General features: G+C 40.9%; 1 protein-coding gene across 2 annotated transcripts in view; it reads left to right on the top strand.

The window, feature by feature from the left end:
* The window catches only part of P2RX7 (purinergic receptor P2X 7), a 75,705-nt gene that overhangs the window by 47,558 nt on the left and 7,973 nt on the right, over nt 1–20,174 (top strand). For both annotated transcript variants that reach the window (XM_089676558.1, XM_089676567.1), the window contains exons 9-12: nt 2,363–2,456; nt 6,605–6,670; nt 8,351–8,473; nt 15,572–15,679. In XM_089676558.1, the coding sequence (XP_089532684.1) occupies nt 2,363–2,456; nt 6,605–6,670; nt 8,351–8,473; nt 15,572–15,679 (391 nt within the window). The remainder of the gene's footprint in view (nt 1–2,362; nt 2,457–6,604; nt 6,671–8,350; nt 8,474–15,571; nt 15,680–20,174) is intronic.

Below are 20,174 nucleotides of genomic sequence, written 5' to 3'. Positions count from 1 at the left end.
TTATAGGTAATGCTGAAGGAGCGTTGGGATAGATAGGAGGAGAGCCAGGAGAGAGCGGAGTCTCTGATGCCAAGGGAGTGTAGTTTATTAAGGAGGCGGGGTGGTCAACTGTGTCGAAGGCCGCGGAAATGTCGAGGAGTAGGAGTACTGAGTAGTAGCCATATGCTTTGGCGGTTAGCAGGTCATTAGTGATTTTGAGTAGGGCGGTTTCGGTGGAGTGTAGGGGACGGAAGCCAGACTGCAGTGGATCGAGGAGGTTGTTGTCAGTGACTTGGGAGCTTAGGCGATTGTAGACTAAGCGCTCAAGGAGCTTGGATGTAAATGGCAGCAGGGAAATGGGTCTAAGGTTGTTCAGGTCGGTGGGGTCCAGGGAGGGTTTTTTGAGTATGGGGGTGATGTGTGCGTGCTTTAGGGGGGAGGGGAATGCGCCAGTAGAGGATGAGAGATTGAAGATGTGGGTGAGGGAGCGTAGGATGGAGGGTGACCGGAGGAGTTGTGTGGAGACAGGGTCAAGGGGGAAGTGGTGAGGCGGGCTTCTGAGAAGACCTTAGTGTCCTGCTCAGTGGTAGCAAGGCTGAAGGAGCGGAGTGTTGGGGAGGTTATAGTGTGCGGAGTGTTAGGTGTGGTAAGGGCCAGGGCAGTTGCGAGGTCAGAGGAGGGGGGAGTTGATGGGGTTATGATGGGAGGGAGGCTAGGTGGGGAGGTAGATTGAGCATTGGTGATGTCCTTACGGATTGCGTCGATCTTATTTTGGAAGTGATTGGCAATCTCGTGGGCGGTGAGTGAGGTACTGGGTGGAGGTGGGGGGGAGGAGAGTAGGGAGTTGAAAGTGGAGAAGAGCCGGCGAGGACATGTGGAGAGGGTGTTGATAAGGGTTACGAAGTAGGCTTGTTTGGCGGCGTGGAGGTGTAGGTGAGGAAGGCGGATTTGTAGAGGGAGAACGCTCAAGGGGATCTGGTTTTGCGCTATAATCGCTCCAGCGCGTGACTGCGCCATTTAAGATTTTTAGTGTGGTCGTTCTGCCAGGGTTGAAGCGGTTGGGGTCTAATGCTACGTGTGGTTAGGGGTGCTAAGGAGTCTAAGGCAGCTGACAGCGAGTCGTTATACGTAGTAGTGGCCAGTGCAAACGAAATTCTAATACTGTACAAGCCCGGAGTGTTCGTTTTAAATTGTTGTGAGGAGAAGTATATAGTATTGGTAGTGGAGAATAAAGGAGGGAGACCAGAAAAGAAAGGGGAGAAGAATTTTTTTAAAAATGGTGGGGGTAGAGGTTGGGGAGATGAGTGTGGGGGGGAAGGGGGGCAGAGGCAGAATGTGGTACAGGAAGCACTTAACTCTTGGGGGGCATCAGCTAGCCAGGCCTTCCCTTCATCAGACAAGATGTAGTAATTTCAGTGGAACCAGGTGTTTTTGTAGGTCTTGTGTTTATTTTGGGCTCCTCCATGTGGTTAATATCCTCTATTTTGTGAAACCAGAAGGCTATGGAAGTGGGGGGAGGGTCAGGATACTTCCATTTCAAGGGGATATGTCTTGAGAGGTATTGGTGAGTGGTGCAGGAGGAAGAATGCCGGGCAATCAGGAACACTAAAATTTGTAAATGTCTGAGCGATCAGTCTGAATTCCTTCCAAAATGGCTGTAGTAATGGGCAAGACCAAAAAATAGCTGGTTGCCATTTAGCCCAGATGAGTGGCAGTAGATTAGTGAGCCAAGTGAGTCTTTGGGGGACAGAATTATAGCTAAAGTTGCTTTCTTGTTTAGAAAGATTTTTTAGGGTTTTCACAAAGGTTTGACAAAAGTACAGGACATATTATATCTGGAGTATTCAGGTCAAGTACAGTACAACGTACTTGTAGAACAATATAAATAGCCAGAGGGGTAATACAACAAGTAGCAAAAACTATTGTGGCTTAGGTGAAAAGTCAGTAAATATAGCTGCCATAAAACATGTCTGGGAGGTATCTCAGAATGGCGGCATAGGGCATGAAATTCTCTGTACCATATGAAAACATAAGGAAAAGGAAGTAAGAAAAGGAGCTTCACAAAAAAGTGTTAAGGTAAATTAAGGACAAAAACGGGGGGCAGGCATGTTAGGTAGTGGACAGTTGGTCAGTCGAAGCTATGCTTTTTGTAGACAGAGGACTTTATCCATAAGAAAAAAATGGTTTTGTTTGGAATGAAACTATCTGGATGGTTCCCGTGTATTTTGCAGCTGCAGCCACAATCAGTTATTTCTTGCTTTCGTTGATACTCATTGTTGTAATAGCTGTTCTTGTGAATTTAGAATACATGTTATCATATGCTATGACATTAAAGCAGTACATACTGAAGGAGGGCTCACTTATTATTATTTTGTATCTACAGATTTGCCAGGTACTACAGGAACCAGAACCAAAGCGACCTAAGGACTCTTATAAAAGCTTATGGGATCAGATTTGACATTCAAGTCTATGGCACAGTAATGCTTTCATTTCTATTAATTAATTAGATTCCAAAAGCCTTTTGAACATTTTCATTTAATGTAAAAAAATATTACACATTTTTGTGTATGAGTCTATCACAGACCTAATGTAGTTGATGTGTGCTATGATCTAAGCAGAATGTTTTTGGGTTTGATACTGCAATACGCAGGGGGTTGACCCACACAGACATATTAAAGAGCATGCCAGGAGTATCAGAGGCTTTCTGTGCTGGACAGCCAGAATGGCTCCCCCACCAAGCCTTGACAGCATCAGCTTCCAGGGAAGTCTTGTGTAATCTGAAAAGGCAGTGCCCCAGCACACATCCAGTGACACAAATGGGTTTCAGTGGAACATCTATAACCTGAAAGTGCGTCAAACATCTACTATGCTGTCGCAAAATCAAAATTTTGCAGTTTGAGATATACTGATTATAAGAATTATATCATGTATCAATGTCCATAAATAGATGGTTTTGCTGGACAGTGCTGAAAAAGTGAAAGTGTGTTAGGCTGCCCAACTAATGAAGAAAGCCAAATACAAACATCCAACTCTGGGAAGATATTAAAATACAACAATAGTTTATCCAGTTATACATTTATGAAAACAAATCAATAAAGCCCACCTGCAGGGAGGACAACCATGCTCCCATCCAGGGGGATGCCTTAATACTGTAAGGGTTAAATGCCTGTTTCAGTCTAATGGGCTGCAAAAAGCAGTTTTGTTACCAGAGCTGTCGTTCCTGCAGATTCCCTTGGGTTGTAATACCAGTCCCTGCAGCCTCTTCTCTTGCAGGTCCTCGAATGTCATCAAGTCCAATGCAGAGCCTACTATTATTGTTATTTTTATTATACAGGATTCATATAGTGCCAACAGTTTATTCAGCGCTTTACAACATGAGGGTAGACAGTACATTTACAAAACTATTTAATACAGTAGGAATCAGAGGACCCTGCTCATTAGAGCTTACAATCTAGGAGGACGGGTCAAAAGATACAAAAGGTAATAAATGTGGTGGATGAGCTGATGGAGAAAATAAAAGTACAGTTGTTATGAGGAGGCGGGATAATCTTCTATGATGAGAAGGGTTTTCAGGGATCATCTAAAAGTGGACACAGTGGGAGACAGTTTGACATATTAGGGTAGGGAGTTCCATAAGATTGGAGAGGCTCAGGAGTAGTACTGGATGCGAGCATGGGAGGAGGAGACAAGGAAGCTAGATAAGCAGGAGGTCTTGGATGGAACGAAGAGAATGATTTGGTTGGTATTTTGAGACAAAGTTAGTGATGTAGCTGGGGGCCAAGTTGTAGATGGCTTTGTAAGTTATTGTTAGTATTTTCAATTAAATGTGTTGGGTGAGCAGAAGCCAGTGAAGGGATTGGCAGAGACGAGTAGCAGACACTGAACAGTTGGTAAGGTGGATGAGTCTGACAGCAGCCAGATGAGGTAGTAAAGGTAAGCCAATGAGGAGGGAGTTTCAGTAGTCGAGGGGAGAGATTAGCAGGGAGTGAATTAGAAGCTTTGTGGTGTCATTGGTTAGGAAGGGGAATGTTTTGGAGATGTTGTGGAGGTTGAGGCGGCAAGCTTTGGACATTGATTTGATGTCGGCCGAAGGGATAGTTCTGAGTCCACGATAACACTCGGTACCTTGGTATGCAGGGACGGGATGACAATTGCGTCATCGATCTTGACAAAGAAGTCAGAGGAAGAGGCACATGGGGGAGGAATTATTATGAGCCCAGTTAGGATAGATTGAGTTTGAGGAATCAAATCTGTAGTGTAGTGTGACTTCTGCGCTACCCAATTTGAACTAAACACTAAAATACGGTGAAAACTGTACTGTGATAAAACACTGATTGGGAAATCGTGATCGGGTGCAGCTCACATCACTGTGTATTCACACACTTCATGATTACAAATATAGAAAGATATATGCGGCACTCCCTTGCCAAACAAACTAAATAAAAAAATATATATATATAAATGCATGTTTCATAAACGCATAACATAAATGCAGAAATATTTTTATTACACTGAGGTGCATTGTTGTATACTGGCTTAACAAAGTATTCAGTGAAATAAAACATAAAGTAAGCATAAACAGTCTGTGAAAGTCCACAATTCAAACTAATCTTCCTTAGTGCAACTCATACATCTTCCTGCAGTCTGTGATTGAAACAATAATGGTCACCTTCATGCAACTGTGACTCCCATCACCTTAATAATAATGCTCTCACCTCCGAAGTGTGACCTAAGAACATACGTTATTAGGTCTGGATACACTTTTCCCCTATGGGGTGAATTATTTCTCCTCCTTAGAAACAACAATCTTCTCCTCCCCGATCTTATGGCCAATCACTCCTTCTTACTACTCCATTATGCTCAAGTAAACACAGAACAGCATCTCATAGTGTATTAGTTAAAACCAAGCTGTTTATTCCCCTCCCTGATGAAGTCACAAAGGGCGTGATGTAATGTGTGGGAGGAGCCAGGTGTCGGAAGCTGCAGGAAGTGATTGTGGCTGTATACAATATTTGTCTTAAAGGAGCGTTGATCTCTAACTATATGTAAGTGCAATACTTTTAATAAACAGCATGACACATTCCTGGAAATGGTGGGAAGTAAGCGGGTGCTGAAGCAAACATCATAAGTGGAAAGCATATATCACCAGCACACCATGGATCTTCAACACAACGTTTATTAACCTCCCTGGCGGTATTCCCGAGTGTAGCTCGGGGTAAAGTTTCAGTACCACAAGCAGTAACCCCGAGCTACACTCGGGCTTACCATGCAGCGCTGCTCTGGGATCCCTCAATCACTTACCTTGTCCTGCGCTCCCGCGATGTGCCTCCCACAGTGTCCCCTGTAATGTCTTCCGGTGGATGCTGGCATCTGTCTTCTGGGTTCTGTCCCCTGCGACGTCGGGACAAATGGGGACGGAAATTTGAAAATGACAAAAAGTGACATTCACTAAAATCTCATAGTAAAACATTACTGTATCAAACCATTTCACATACATTTTGTCCCGAGTGCTTTGTCCTGTGCCTTGCCTACATTTTTCCTGTTCTTTCTGCCTTGAAACTGAGAAACGTCCATGGCGTCCAAAAAGCGTCCCTTTTAGGTCAAAATCGGTTTTAGACCAGCTAGAGAACAGCGATAGTAAATTAGAACCACTTGCAGAATTGAGTGATAAGGATTTGTGGGGAAATTCGTCGTCAGACACTGAAAACAATTTTGCGACTTTGCTCAGTCATGTGCGAACTTGGCGCTATATTTCAAATTTCAGTGTTTTTGGTTTGATTATATTATTGAATTAAATTTATTATTATTATATTATTTTTTATGATTTTTTATTAAATTATAATTTATGATTTCGTGTTTCAAATTTTAACATACCCGAGATGTTTACTAGACTCTTGTTCAGACAGATTTCAGTGAGTTATTCCTAAAAATTACAGGCTACAATAAAAAAATACATATTTCAATGCAAAAAAATGTACTGCTTTGAGCACAGAAATATGGGCATAATCAGACTGCCAGGGAGGTTTAAATTGATAACATTACAGTAGTAAAGGTGCAAAATGTCCTTAGATGGCTGCCAGCCAGAGCACATTTGCATAACCTATATTTGTTGGCTATAAGTAACTATAGTCAAAGTCAAATATTTCCATTAGGATTTTTCCTCTTGTCTGAAGGTTCCTAGACAGTTAATTGGCAATTCACCTTAAACAATTTGCTTTTAGTGTTGCCCCTTCCTTTCTTGGTCTGTAAGCTGCTGTACAGGGGTTACAGGAAGCTAATAAAAGAATCAGAGTAATCAAATTATACTAGTTTTCCATAAAATTGATTTATTCATTTTTAAAGCACACATAACTGCATTAATAAGCATTTTAATATCTGCCTGAAGTTTAGCTTAATAATCCTACACATGAATAGCACAACAAAATTAGTACCAGCAATAAATATGCCTTAGAAATCTTATTACACTATTTAAGTGTTTTGCAGTTATTTGTAAGAAAAGTTTTTTGCTTTACTTATAAAATCTAAAACCATTTCATCAAAAGCAATAACATATATTGTGTTGCACTAAAATGTCATCCAGTGTATTTTTCTCTTATTTATTTCTGTTCATATCATCCCTTTCTAGGGGGGGCAGTTCAGTTGGTTTGAATTGGTGTTATTCATTGGTTCCTATCTTTCTTACTTTGGATTGGTGAGTGGTATTTCAGTTTAAACATCTGTTTGTAGTAGTATGGTAATAGTAGTGGTGTACCGAAATGAAAATTCTGATGCCAAAAACTAAAATTCAAAATGCACTTGGCTGAAAACTAAAACCAAAATGCACAGTTTTTAAAATTGAATATATATTTTTTGGAAAAAAATACACTGATTAAAAAAAACAATATATATACCCCAATTTTTTTGTAAAATATGAAAGAGGATGTTACGGCGAGTAAATAGATACGAAACATGTCACACTCGTGCCATGCCGTGAAACTGCGGTACTTAAAAATCTCCATGGGTGATACTTTAAAAATTGCTACAGGTTAGCAGTGTAAAGTTACAGAGGAGGTTTAGTGCGAGAATTATTTCTCTTGCTCTGACGTTCGTGGCAATACCTCATGTGTGTGGTTTGAACACTGTTTACATATGTGGGCATGACCACTGCGTGCGAGAATTATTTCTCTTGCTCTGACGTTCGTGGCAATACCTCACGTGTGTGGTTTGAACACTGTTTACATATGTGGGCATGGCCACTGCGTGCGAGCACGGGGGGATGGGGACACTTTAAACTTTTTTTTTTAATTCATTTATTTAATTTTTTTTTTTTTTGCACGGTCCCTTTTAAAAAAAAATGTAATCACTTTTATTCTTATCACAAGAAATGCATGCATCCCTTGTGATAGAAATAAGCAGTGACAGGTCCTCTTTATGGAGAGATATAGGGTCAATAAGACCCCATATCTCTCCTCTACAATGTAAAGCATTGGGTCAAAAAAAAAAAATGGCCGGAATGGGAAGTGACATCGCTCCGTTCCTCCAAGGGCATAGAGATGAGTGGTGGCCATCTTTTCTTCACTCATCTCTATGCCCAATGCTGGGATCGATGGTTTCTCAGACAAGGCTGAGAACTAATGAGTGGCGGGTGGTGGCGGCAGCTGTAGGCGGGCAGCGAGCGGCGGCAAGGGGCGGGGTTTTTTAGCACCTGTATCGGTGCTTTTTTTTTTTCATTTCGGCCAACAGCCGTACGGGGGGTTTTCGGCCGAAACGTTTCAGCCACAAAATTTTGGTGCATCCCTAGGTAATGGACTAACAAAAGGAACTGCACGTTATAATTGTAGTGCCAATAGTGAGCACATTTCCCTCTTCTTCCTGTAGAGTGACACAAAGGAGGTAAAAATAATCTTGTCAGGACACATGCAAACAAATACCAGTCAGGGGTTCAAATCCTGGACCACTGTACTAATAAAAGTGCTAAAGAAAGACTCTACCTTGTGTTCTATATATTTCTTATACAAATTGAATAAATATACCGATATATATTTTGAAAAAGCAGCAAAGTGATCTCCCTCAATTCCTCTGTGATGTAACGAGTGAAGGAAAACTACCTAAAACGTGGAGAAAAATAATGTCTTGACAGAGGTTTAAGCCATTCCCCATTCTTTTCAAAGCAAGATGTTTTGGCTTCAGTTCAACTTTAATTGAAAAATTATATTTGAATGTGGACATCTACTCAATTAAAATGATTAAATTAAATATTAGGTTAAACTATAGTAATCCTTGTATGTTTGTTCTGTGATGTGCCTAGACTGTATGGTGCTGTTGTATATGTTAGTATTACATAAATAAAGAGCAGTGATAACAGTTATTTTGTTGATGATCCTTTATTTAGGCAACAATAGTGATTGATTTTATGATCAGCTTGTATTGCAAAAGCTGCTGCAGCACTACATCTGGTCAGAAGTACTATGATGGGCAGAAGTATGAAGAGATCACTGGGCCCTCTATTCTGATGGTAACATGGTTTTGTATTCATTCTCAGATTCATGTACTTCTACATTTCACATTCCTGATATGTGCCTGCTGTATCATGTACTTATATGAAAAAGTATCCTGTTCTCTTTGTATTGCTTCCTCTGTGTGAAATCCCTGGTGTTTTTGTCAGTCCCTCTAGTTTCCTATTAAAAACTGACCACACCAAGCAGGAAAACACACCATGGTCAGTTCTCTAGATGTGCTGGGAACTCAGTGTGCTCCCCTTTGTTTTATCAGGGTAACGTGATAGTTTATGCTTTTGGGAAGGAGGGGGTGGGGGTTCAAGATGTGCAAAGAGAGATCACTTAAACACTTCGGTAAAATCAAACTTTATATCAGGCCTTGAAATTTCCACTCGCCTGCTAGCCAATGGCAAGTGGAAATTATGGTGGTGGCGAGTGTGTCCTCCAGGGGCGTATATGCTGCGAGGCAAACAAGGCGTTTTCCTGGGGCAGCACTTTTTAGGGGGGCATCCGTTAACCGCTTCCTGACCACCCTATAGCAGAAGTACTGATACAGGATGGCAGGGATGCGCAAAACACGTGATTTACATTTCTAGGTAGGGGGCACGCGTTCCCTACCTGCGCCGCTATTGGCTCCTCAGCATGTCATTCACCGGGTCCCGGCCGCCGATTCTGGGCCGGGACTTGGTGATCGTTGGTGGAGCTGACAGGGGAGAGGTCTGTGTGTAAACAACACAGATCTCTCCCCTGTCAGCACGGACATGCTGCTTTGTATTGCTCTGCACAGCAGAGCAATACAAAGCAGCATGTCTACATTGTAAAATACACAACACACTATGTAAAACACAACACAGCACACAGTTAACCCTTTGATCACCCAGATGTTAACCCCTTCCTGCCCAGTGCCATTAGTACAGTGTTAGTGCTTTTTATTAGCACTGATCACTTTATTAGTGTCGCTAGGGATGTCAGTGGCAGTTAGTCACCCACCCAGTGTTAGAATGCCGCGCAGTCCTGCAATAAGTCACTGATCACCGCCATTACTAGTAAAATAAAAATTCCAGTGTATATATACTGCCATCTGTAGACGCTATAAGTTTCATGTAAACCAATTAATTTACACGTACTGAATTTTTTTTTTCAGCAAAGACATGTAGCAGAATACATTTTGGTCTAAATTTTTGAAGAAATTTTATTTTTTAAATTTTTTTACTGGATATGTTTCATAGCAAAAAGTCAAAAATATTGTGTTTATTTTTCAATATTGTTGGTATTTTTTTCTTTATAGCGCAAAAAAAAAAACCCACAGAGATGATCAAATAATTTCATTTATGTACAGCATTGCATGACTGCGCAATTGTCCGTCAAAGTAACTTAGCACCGTAATGCAAAAAATGGCCTGGTCAGGAAGGGGGGTAAATCCTCTCGAGGGCAAGTGGTTAAAAGTTGCCACTAATTCACCATGGTTGAAATGACATTCAAAATAACATTTATAATGTATTCATCCCATTTGTGCACTAGAATTATACATCACCATATCGATTTCTCTATCTCAGCCTCTTATCCGAACCTAATTCTAAAGATGTTGGAAAATAACATCTAAGAACAGATCTAGTTCCTCCTGTGTTAATAAGAAAAAATAAAAAATCATTAGTGTTACATTTTAGAATATTACACTCCATTGCAATCACAATAAAGGACAATACAAAGTTGTAATCATTCACTATTGTCCCATATTATGCTATTAAGTTAAATTACTCTTAGCTTGGTCACAAATATAGCATGTTATTCTGAACTCTTATAGTAGACGGACTTGTACAAATGACTGCCTTTAAGGAAGTGCTACACAATTTTGTCTGTGGGTGGTACCTAAATTGTACTCCATACCTTCTTCCTTTTCCATGGCCTACTAGGCTGGAATAGAGAGCTAAACATTTACATTATTATAATCATGGCTGCTTTTGCTGGCTTTTCAGGAATTTAACACCTTCCCACCCGGCCTATAGCAGATTGATGGCCAGGTGGGACACTCGCCGTTGTGACTGGGCGTCATATGATGTCCTGTCAAAATGCGCCGCTCACGAGGCCGTGCAGCGGCACGATCTGTCAACTGTGGACACAGCCGATGACATATCACTACACCAGCCCATTGCCAGTGTCATGTGACGGCTGTGACCAATCACAGCAGATCACATGGCAATTGTATACAATGGCTGGCTTCCTGTCAAGCCATCCATTGTATACAATTATGTTGTTCACTGTGACTGGTCAAGGCAGTCACATGATACAGACAGGGCCAATCACAGCCCATCGATATCGTGATCAGCTTTGCCCAATCACTGCTAATCACAACAAAAGGTTGAATGAATCAGTTTCATTCAGTAACAATGATTGCAAATATCAATGAAATACATTGGTATTAGCAATCATAATGGGTTACAAAAAATCCTGATCACTTGCCTAGAGTAGTTCAATGTTACTATGGTAACATTGCATTGCTTTGTGCTGAAAAATAAAATGGTAAAAAAAAGAAAAAAAATACAAATTTAATTATTATTATTTTTACCAAAGAAATGTAGCAGAATACATTTTGACCTAAATATATGAAGAAATGTTATTTATTTGCAAAATTTTATAACAGAAATAAAGAAAATTTCGGGTGTTTTTAGTTTTATTTATCAAAAAATAAAAAACTCAGTGGTGATTAATTACCACCAAAAGAAAGCTTTATCTGTGTGAAAAAAATGCTAAAAATTCCATATGGGTACAGTGTTGTATGACCGCACAATTGTCATTCACAGTGCGACAACGCTGAAAGCTGAAAATTGGCCTGGACAGGAAGGGGGTATAAGTGCCCGGTATTGAAGTGGTTAAAGGGTGTTAAACCCAATCAGCCATTTTGCTTTCTTTTGTTTTTTCCTGCGATTTATAAAGTAAAAACTAACAATTTCAGCTAAGATTTTTATTTTGCAGTGCTGGTAGTTTTCAGTGCAAAGGTAGGAACAAAGCCATATATGAAGTCTCCCACACCCTGCTAAGCCCAGTCCCTATAATTCTGACACAAGCCCTCCCTCTGTCCCTTGCACTATTACTTCCTGTAACCCTAACACTTGCAGTTGTACTAATCATCCCTGTAAATCTAACACTAATCCTTGCTATAACCTAAACACTAAACTACTTTTTCCCAGTAATCCTAACATTAACCCTCGCAGTAACCCTAACACACCTAAAAAGCCCTTCCCAAATCCCTAAAACAGACCCTCGCATTATGGACCACTTGTAATTAGGAGCCTAACACTACCCCTGCACTAACCCTCCCTGTAACCCTAACATTTACCTTTACTCTAACACTAACTCTCATCACTATACATCCCAATTACCCTAACACCCCAACACCAATCTTTACACTAACGCTAATGCTAACCATACACTAGCTGAAAAATTTGTTTTTGAATAACGAACACTCGGTCATGAGAGCAAATGATATTGCCATCATGTAATGACCGAATTTTGAAGATAAAGAATTCAATGGACATAAATATACCAGTTTTTTGTTTGTTTTGTCACATATGCGCAGCACAAACAGTTTCATTTTTAAAAAGAAAAAAAGTTTTCCGACTTGTTTCTTATAAAAGAACAAAATATACAGTTCAATAAAATAAAAACTTTGAAACAAAAATCTTTTTAAAAGTTATTTTTGCCCTCAGACCTAAAGAAATTATCTAATGTAGATCAGGACATAAGATTAAAAAAGTTTAAATATAACCCACTCTTTTTCTGTAGATTGGATCATATACAGAATTTTGCTCTTTGCCATATTTTACTTACACCTGGGAATGCTCTAGGGCAGTGTTTTTCAACCTTTTTTGTGCAAAGGCACACTTTTTTCATGAAAAAAATCACGAGGCACACCACCATTAGAAAATGTTAAAAAAATTTACCTCTGTGCCTATATTGACTATATATAAAGTAATTCTCTTGAATAGGAATCAAACACAAAGAAATTATTTTATAATTACTTTATTATGAAATAATAAAGTATTTTATAATTGGACCCGGGGGCCGGACCAAGAGTAGATGAATGATGTGTATGTGTCATCCATAGTAAGTATAGTAATATTCCCCCATAGTAAGCATAGTAATTAATCCCCCATATAGTAATTCATCCCCCATAGTAATTAATCCCCCATATAGTAATTCATCCCCCATAGTAATTCATCCCCCATAGTAATTAATCCCCCATATAGTAATTCATCCCCCATAGTAATTAATCCCCCATATAGTAATTCATCCCCCATATAGTAATTCATCCCCCATAGTAATTCATCCCCCATATAGTAATTCATCCCCCATAGTGTAATTCATCCCCCATAGTGTAATTCATCCCCCATAGTAATTCATCCCCCATAGTAATTCATCCCCCATATAGTAATTCATCCCCCATATAGTAATTCATCCTCCATATAGTAATTCATCCCCCATAGTAATTCATCCCCCATATAGTAATTCATCCCCCATAGCAATTCATCCCCCGTATAGTATTTCATCCCTCGTATAGTATTTCATCCCCCGTATAGTATTTCATCCCCCGTATAGTATTTCATCCCCCATATAGTATTTCATCCCCCATATAGTATTTCATCCCTCATATAGTATTTCATCCCCCATATAGTAATTCATCCCTCATATAGTATTTCATCCCTCATATAGTATTTCATCCCCCCATATAGTATTTCATCCCTCATATAGTAATTCATCCCTGATATAGTAATTCATCCCCCATATAGTATTTCATCCCCCCATATAGTATTTCATCCCTCATAAAGTAATTCATCCCTCATATAGTATTTCATCCCCCACAGTACTATTCCCCCCCCCCCTTCTAGTAAGCCAAGTCCCCCGTGTCAATTCACTTACCTTTTGCGTTCCTCTCGCTGTCTTCCCGCGCCGTTCGGGTCTTCAGGGCGGACTGTGAGAGGAGCCTAGCTCCCCTCCCCTCACGTTCGGCACGCTGCCCCGCCTACACACATCCTGACAGCCACATCCGCAAGCCGGATTAAAAGGTCCGCGCGGACTTTTGGGGCTGCCAACCGAGAGGAGGCAGGGGAGCGGCCGACCGAGAGGAGGGAGGGGAGCAGGCGCCCGGCACACAGAAGAGCCGCATTAGACTGGGTAAAGAGCCGCATGTGGCTCGCGAGCCGCGGCTTGCCGACCACTGAATCATTAGATTCTAATGATTGGTCTATTTGTGAGCCGAAGCCACATGTTACAGATGAAATTGGAATTTTTCCCACGGCACACCAGACAATATCTCACGGCACACTAGTGTGCCGCGGCACAGTGGTTGAAAAACGCTGCTCTAGGGCAGTGTTTTTCAACCTTTTTTGTGCAAAGGCACACTTTTTTCATGAAAAAAATCACGAGGCACACCACCATTAGAAAATGTTAAAAAAATTTACCTCTGTGCCTATATTGACTATATATAAAGTAATTCTCTTGAATAGGAATCAAACACAAAGAAATTATTTTATAATTACTTTATTATGAAATAATAAAGTATTTTATAATTGGACCCGGGGGCCGGACCAAGAGTAGATGAATGATGTGTATGTGTCATCCATAGTAAGTATAGTAATATTCCCCCATAGTAAGCATAGTAATTAATCCCCCATATAGTAATTCATCCCCCATAGTAATTAATCCCCCATATAGTAATTCATCCCCCATAGTAATTCATCCCCCATAGTAATTAATCCCCCATATAGTAATTCATCCCCCATAGTAATTAATCCCCCATATAGTAATTCATCCCCCATATAGTAATTCATCCCCCATAGTAATTCATCCCCCATATAGTAATTCATCCCCCATAGTGTAATTCATCCCCCATAGTGTAATTCATCCCCCATAGTAATTCATCCCCCATAGTAATTCATCCCCCATATAGTAATTCATCCCCCATATAGTAATTCATCCTCCATATAGTAATTCATCCCCCATAGTAATTCATCCCCCATATAGTAATTCATCCCCCATAGCAATTCATCCCCCGTATAGTATTTCATCCCTCGTATAGTATTTCATCCCCCGTATAGTATTTCATCCCCCGTATAGTATTTCATCCCCCATATAGTATTTCATCCCCCATATAGTATTTCATCCCTCATATAGTATTTCATCCCCCATATAGTAATTCATCCCTCATATAGTATTTCATCCCTCATATAGTATTTCATCCCCCCATATAGTATTTCATCCCTCATATAGTAATTCATCCCTGATATAGTAATTCATCCCCCATATAGTATTTCATCCCCCCATATAGTATTTCATCCCTCATAAAGTAATTCATCCCTCATATAGTATTTCATCCCCCACAGTACTATTCCCCCCCCCCCCTTCTAGTAAGCCAAGTCCCCCGTGTCAATTCACTTACCTTTTGCGTTCCTCTCGCTGTCTTCCCGCGCCGTTCGGGTCTTCAGGGCGGACTGTGAGAGGAGCCTAGCTCCCCTCCCCTCACGTTCGGCACGCTGCCCCGCCTACACACATCCTGACAGCCACATCCGCAAGCCGGATTAAAAGGTCCGCGCGGACTTTTGGGGCTGCCAACCGAGAGGAGGCAGGGGAGCGGCCGACCGAGAGGAGGGAGGGGAGCAGGCGCCCGGCACACAGAAGAGCCGCATTAGACTGGGTAAAGAGCCGCATGTGGCTCGCGAGCCGCGGCTTGCCGACCACTGAATCATTAGATTCTAATGATTGGTCTATTTGTGAGCCGAAGCCACATGTTACAGATGAAATTGGAATTTTTCCCACGGCACACCAGACAATATCTCACGGCACACTAGTGTGCCGCGGCACAGTGGTTGAAAAACGCTGCTCTAGGGACATACGGTATCTCCTAACATTATAAGTTTACGGGTTGTCACGTGTCTTGAGATTATATTATAGATCTATTGGATAATTAGTTGTGCTCTTGCTAGGTTTTACATAGTTTTGTATATTTCTGTCCTTTTTAGCCCTCCTCTAGGCTATACTTATGTTATGATTCATAATACATTATGTAATTAAAATCTTGTAATTTTTTTATAATTTTTCTCATTGTCTTGTTTTTATAGTCATGCCAGGAACTCAAGTTTGTGTCCTTTGTGGATGAAGAGGACATAATAATGGTGGATACAAAGTTAACGAAAAGCTTACAAATGACAATAGGTAAAAGGATCAAGGTAAGTGAAAGATCCAACTTGTAATACAGTACGTCCTCCTCTGCCCGGCATGCACTGCACCCTGCACATCAGGAAGTCTCTTACCTCACAGGCTGGCTGTGCACACATTGATTGGACTCACTCCATACACACAGCACTGAGAGCAAAAAGGGTGCCATTCTCCTCGCACCAAGACTACCTTCACATTAGGTGATACAAGATATGACATATAAATCTGCAGCATTTATGCAGGCCATACAAGGGTCGAATTCAGAACGATTTTTCGTCCGAAAATCGAAAACGTTCGCTCGGTAATCCGATGGTGGCATCAATGATTTTGAAAATTGGCCGACCAAGTCATAAAGTTCACCCCATATAATAGGCAAAACTTCTGTTCCTTCCAGGTCACTGCTCATGCGCATATTCTTTTTGGAAAAACAATCATACTATATGACCATCATTGAGTCAAAAATCAGTCGTTTTTCACAAATTTTCCAACATGCCCGATCACCGAAAAGGGGAGGGACCATGATAATCGGCCAGTGCCATTGACCCACTAACAGCGAAAATCGCCCGATTATTCTTAGGTCCGATTTTCGGATGAAAAATCGGTCGAATTTTGACCCATGTATGGCCGGTATTAGACTCAATCTCTGACCATTTATAAAGGAGGCATAGGCTCTGTGCATGCAGGCTCAGAGGAAGAGGCAAGTCCCCGAAATGTGTTAGCCTATTGGAGGTCCAGTGTTCCTCTGGGGATCACCGTAACAGGCAGACCAGACATTGCTGTGTTTCATGATGAGCTTTTTTACCTTTCTCATTTGTGGGTATATCACCATTTGTTACTTTTTATCAATACATTTATTTAGGTAATGCACTAGGCCGGTGCGCCCTCTGTTTATTTTCTTTGCATACAGTACCTCTGGCACCTGAACTGTTTTAAACAGCTTGGGCAGTTCTAGTGTGTGCAAATTAGTGGTGATATCCTTTATAGTGCCAACATTAAACCCTAAATGATTTAATAAAATAATTGGTGATGCAGACATTCATATTGTTACATGATGTGCAGGTGTTCAGCTCATGCTGTACATGTAAAAGGATTTCACATTTGGTTTTCATGACAAAAACAAACTATGTACATTACTTGGAGTACATTACTTGGAAATGAATTTCTTTAATATTTGTTATTCAAAATAGTGGTGTAAGTTAGAAAATACAAACATTAAAATTGAAATGAATTCAACAGACAAAGGAAAAATAGGAAGGTACCATAACCTCCCCTAAAAGATTGCAAAATGTGTAGTAAGGCATTATGCTTTTTAAGTGATATGTGGTCAAAGAACAGTATTACCAAATATATAAAAAGAAAAAGAGAGCGAAAGAAGCAGTGTACCAAACAATGATATTGTACTTGCGATGTAAGTCTTAGAATGCATACAATTAATGCAGAACATTATACATATAACAAAAACCAGGAATACGCTGGACACATCCTAAGGGTGCAAAGATGGACCTGCACTGGTAAACCATCCAGAATATGGGAGCATGCATTAGCAGGTAGCGGCAGATGACTTCTACTCCAAGCATATGGTACAGATTTCAGGCCTAATCACTCTGATGCTCCTCACACACCCACGGCATATACAGTTTCCATGAAAACATCATCTGATAAGCATAAACCCGGTCAACACTGTTAAGCATAAACACCGTCAACTGACCAAAGAGATAAAAGGACATTGCACAGGATTGTGACCAGGAGTAAGAAAACAACTACGGCAAATGTGATTGCAGAGTTCAATCTCAGTCTTCACGGAACTGAGATTGAGCTCTACAGTCACTTTTGCAGCAGTTTTCTTTTTCTGGGTCACAATCCTGCGCAATACCCTTTTGTCTCTTTCAGTCAGTTGATCATGTAAACAGCATTTATCAGATGATGTTTTCCCAGAAACTGTATATGCCGTCATATCCTTTGATACTGTACCTCGCGACACGGCAAATAAATTGGCAACTTCAGTCATAGAGGCACTAAGTCATAGAGGCTAAGCGGCATCAACAATTTGCCCTCTTTATAGCTCAGTAAGCTCTAACACAACTGCATTTTACTAACCGTGCACGTAGTGAATGACGAAAGTTAGGCTTCCCACCTGTTTGCTAGGTGTCTCATCACACAGCAGAAGCAGAAGAATGTTACATCATGTACGCTTTCAACACAAAACATGTTGTCACTTTCACACCTGCAAACCATGTAGTGTTTCCGTTTTTTGTCTACGTCTGAATGTGCCCTAAACATGCAAAATGTGTCCAAAGTTGTGGCTATACATGTCACGTCACCTTCACCTGATGGAATTTGCCTGCCAGCCTTCTTTCCCAATATTGTTAGAATGTATTTATCACCGAAGTCTACATACACTGTTTGCAGGCTGCATTTAGTTCTATCATAGCGATATGAGATTTTGGCACAGGAATGGTACATCTTTGGGATCGATAGTCCCCAACAAGAAACTTTGGTCATTTAGAGTTCATGTTAATGTTAGGTCAAGGGTTGGTGGTAATTCCAGCAAAATTGTTTTGTTTAATAGTTTGTTGAATGCTTAGAAACTCATGTATATGGTTATTAGTTTTCTTTGGGCCTCTTTTGGGAAGATTTCTTCTTGCTTACTTTTCTAGCTGGCACTCATCACCTGAAAATTAAGTAGGGGGAATTCCCTCGAAAGAAAATATAATTGTGTGTCAGTGCAGACTTATGGAAAAACATTAGATCAAATAAACAACCATCAACATAGATATCTGAAGGAGTTTTGCACACCAACAGCAGCAGTGTTTAAAATGTCTTATGTAATAATTCTATATGTAATATTTTTTTCTGGAGTCTCTCTTTAACTGAATTCTAGGCAGAAAAAATACCAATTCAGTTGTGCTGCAGTGCTTCTATGCTACCGACAGAGAGCAAAGTAACAGAGATGAGCTCATTAGTCTGCTGCTTCTCCTTCACGGTCAATCACAGGCTGGGGCAAGGAGATGACCTATACTGTATGTATTAATTACAGCAGAGAAAATTCAAGTCTTATGGCTGTGCTATCTGACAGAGCTGTGTGAAAATTCATTTGGCAAGTAAAGCATCTCTCAAATTTCATCCATGTATTTTGCTATTTGCCTGGAGTTCAGTTTTAATCTTTTGTCATATGTCGGAAGCAGTGGGAGGTTTTGTGTGTAAATCTAACAAGTCAGCTGTTGAGGGGGAATGTGTGAATGTGTAGTGGGGAATAAGTGTAAATCTGATAAGCCGACTGTTGGCTTCTCACTCCCATTGGCGGACCCAAGGCCAGCATGGTGGATGCCGCAGGGTAGAGGAGAGGGAGACACCTGATGTCTCATTAAATAGAACCTGTCACAAAAAAGTATCACATAGAGGACATTTTGTTATACTCAAGCACCCATACCTCTCTCAAAAAAATTGCCTTGGAAAAGTTAGGTTACTTAGGTTTGTTGGCTTCTCACTCCCATTGGCGGACCCAAGACCTGCATGGTGGATGCCACAGGGTAGAAGGGAGGGAGACACCTGATGTCTCATTAAATAGAACCTGTCACAAAAAGGTATCACATAGAGGACATTTTGTTATACTCAAGCACCCATACCTCTCTCAAAAAAAATTGCCTTGGAAAAGTTAGGTTACTTAGTTTGGTTGCCATTTCACAGGCACACGTCCTGTTGGAGGGTGGCTACGCTCATTCTACATGTTCCCATTGTGTGTAGGAATGTAGACACCCTCTCTTGCTCTCTCTCATGATGGACTGTGGGATGTGTAGTTTGCTTTGAGCAGTGTACATGACTACAACTAACACTCCTCCTTCAAACAAATAGATGTGAGAGAGAAAAGGAAATATTTTGCAGCTCACATGCCACTTGTGAGGCTTGCTAATGGGGTCACTCAGCAGGGAGGAGGAGCCAGGACCACCAGTGGGGGACCCCAAAAAAAAGAGGATCGAGGCTGTTCTGTGCAAGCAGGACAGGTAAGTATAACATGTTATTTAAAAAAAAAAAAACCCAATAGTATCACTTTAAGAACACACTAGAGGTCTTTTTTTTGGAAGCAAATTTTTTAAGGAGGAATTTATCGATGCTGCCACTCCATGGCTTTAATTGCTACTACCGCTCCATGGCTTTAATTGCTACTACAAGTTCACCACGCAGCGGTGCAGGGATTTGAACTCACGACTTCATGCTTGTTAAGACCGGTGCCTTACTACCTGCACCACCACCACCATGAAGTCGTGAGTTCAAATCCCTGCACCGCTGCGTGGTGAACTTGTAGTAGCAATTAAAGCCATGGAGCGGTAGTAACTTTTATTTTTAACTTGCATTCAGTTCCCAAAACCACTTGCTTTTGTAGCACTACCCCCATAGGAGTCGCTAAAGATTTGGGTCCCCCTATAGTCCTGCACAGCCAGGCAAGACGCATTTCCTTCATTCAGACTTGCATCCAGGAGACCGTATCCAGTCCTTGAGCTTGTTTTT

The sequence above is a fragment of the Staurois parvus genome, unplaced genomic scaffold, assembly GCF_062004578.1.
Source record: "Staurois parvus isolate SC_StPar_1 unplaced genomic scaffold, SC_StPar_1.0 ptg000014l, whole genome shotgun sequence".
Lineage (NCBI taxonomy): Eukaryota > Metazoa > Chordata > Amphibia > Anura > Ranidae > Staurois > Staurois parvus.
Note: the sequence above shows the minus strand (reverse complement) of the source record. Positions and strands in the feature narration are given on the sequence as shown.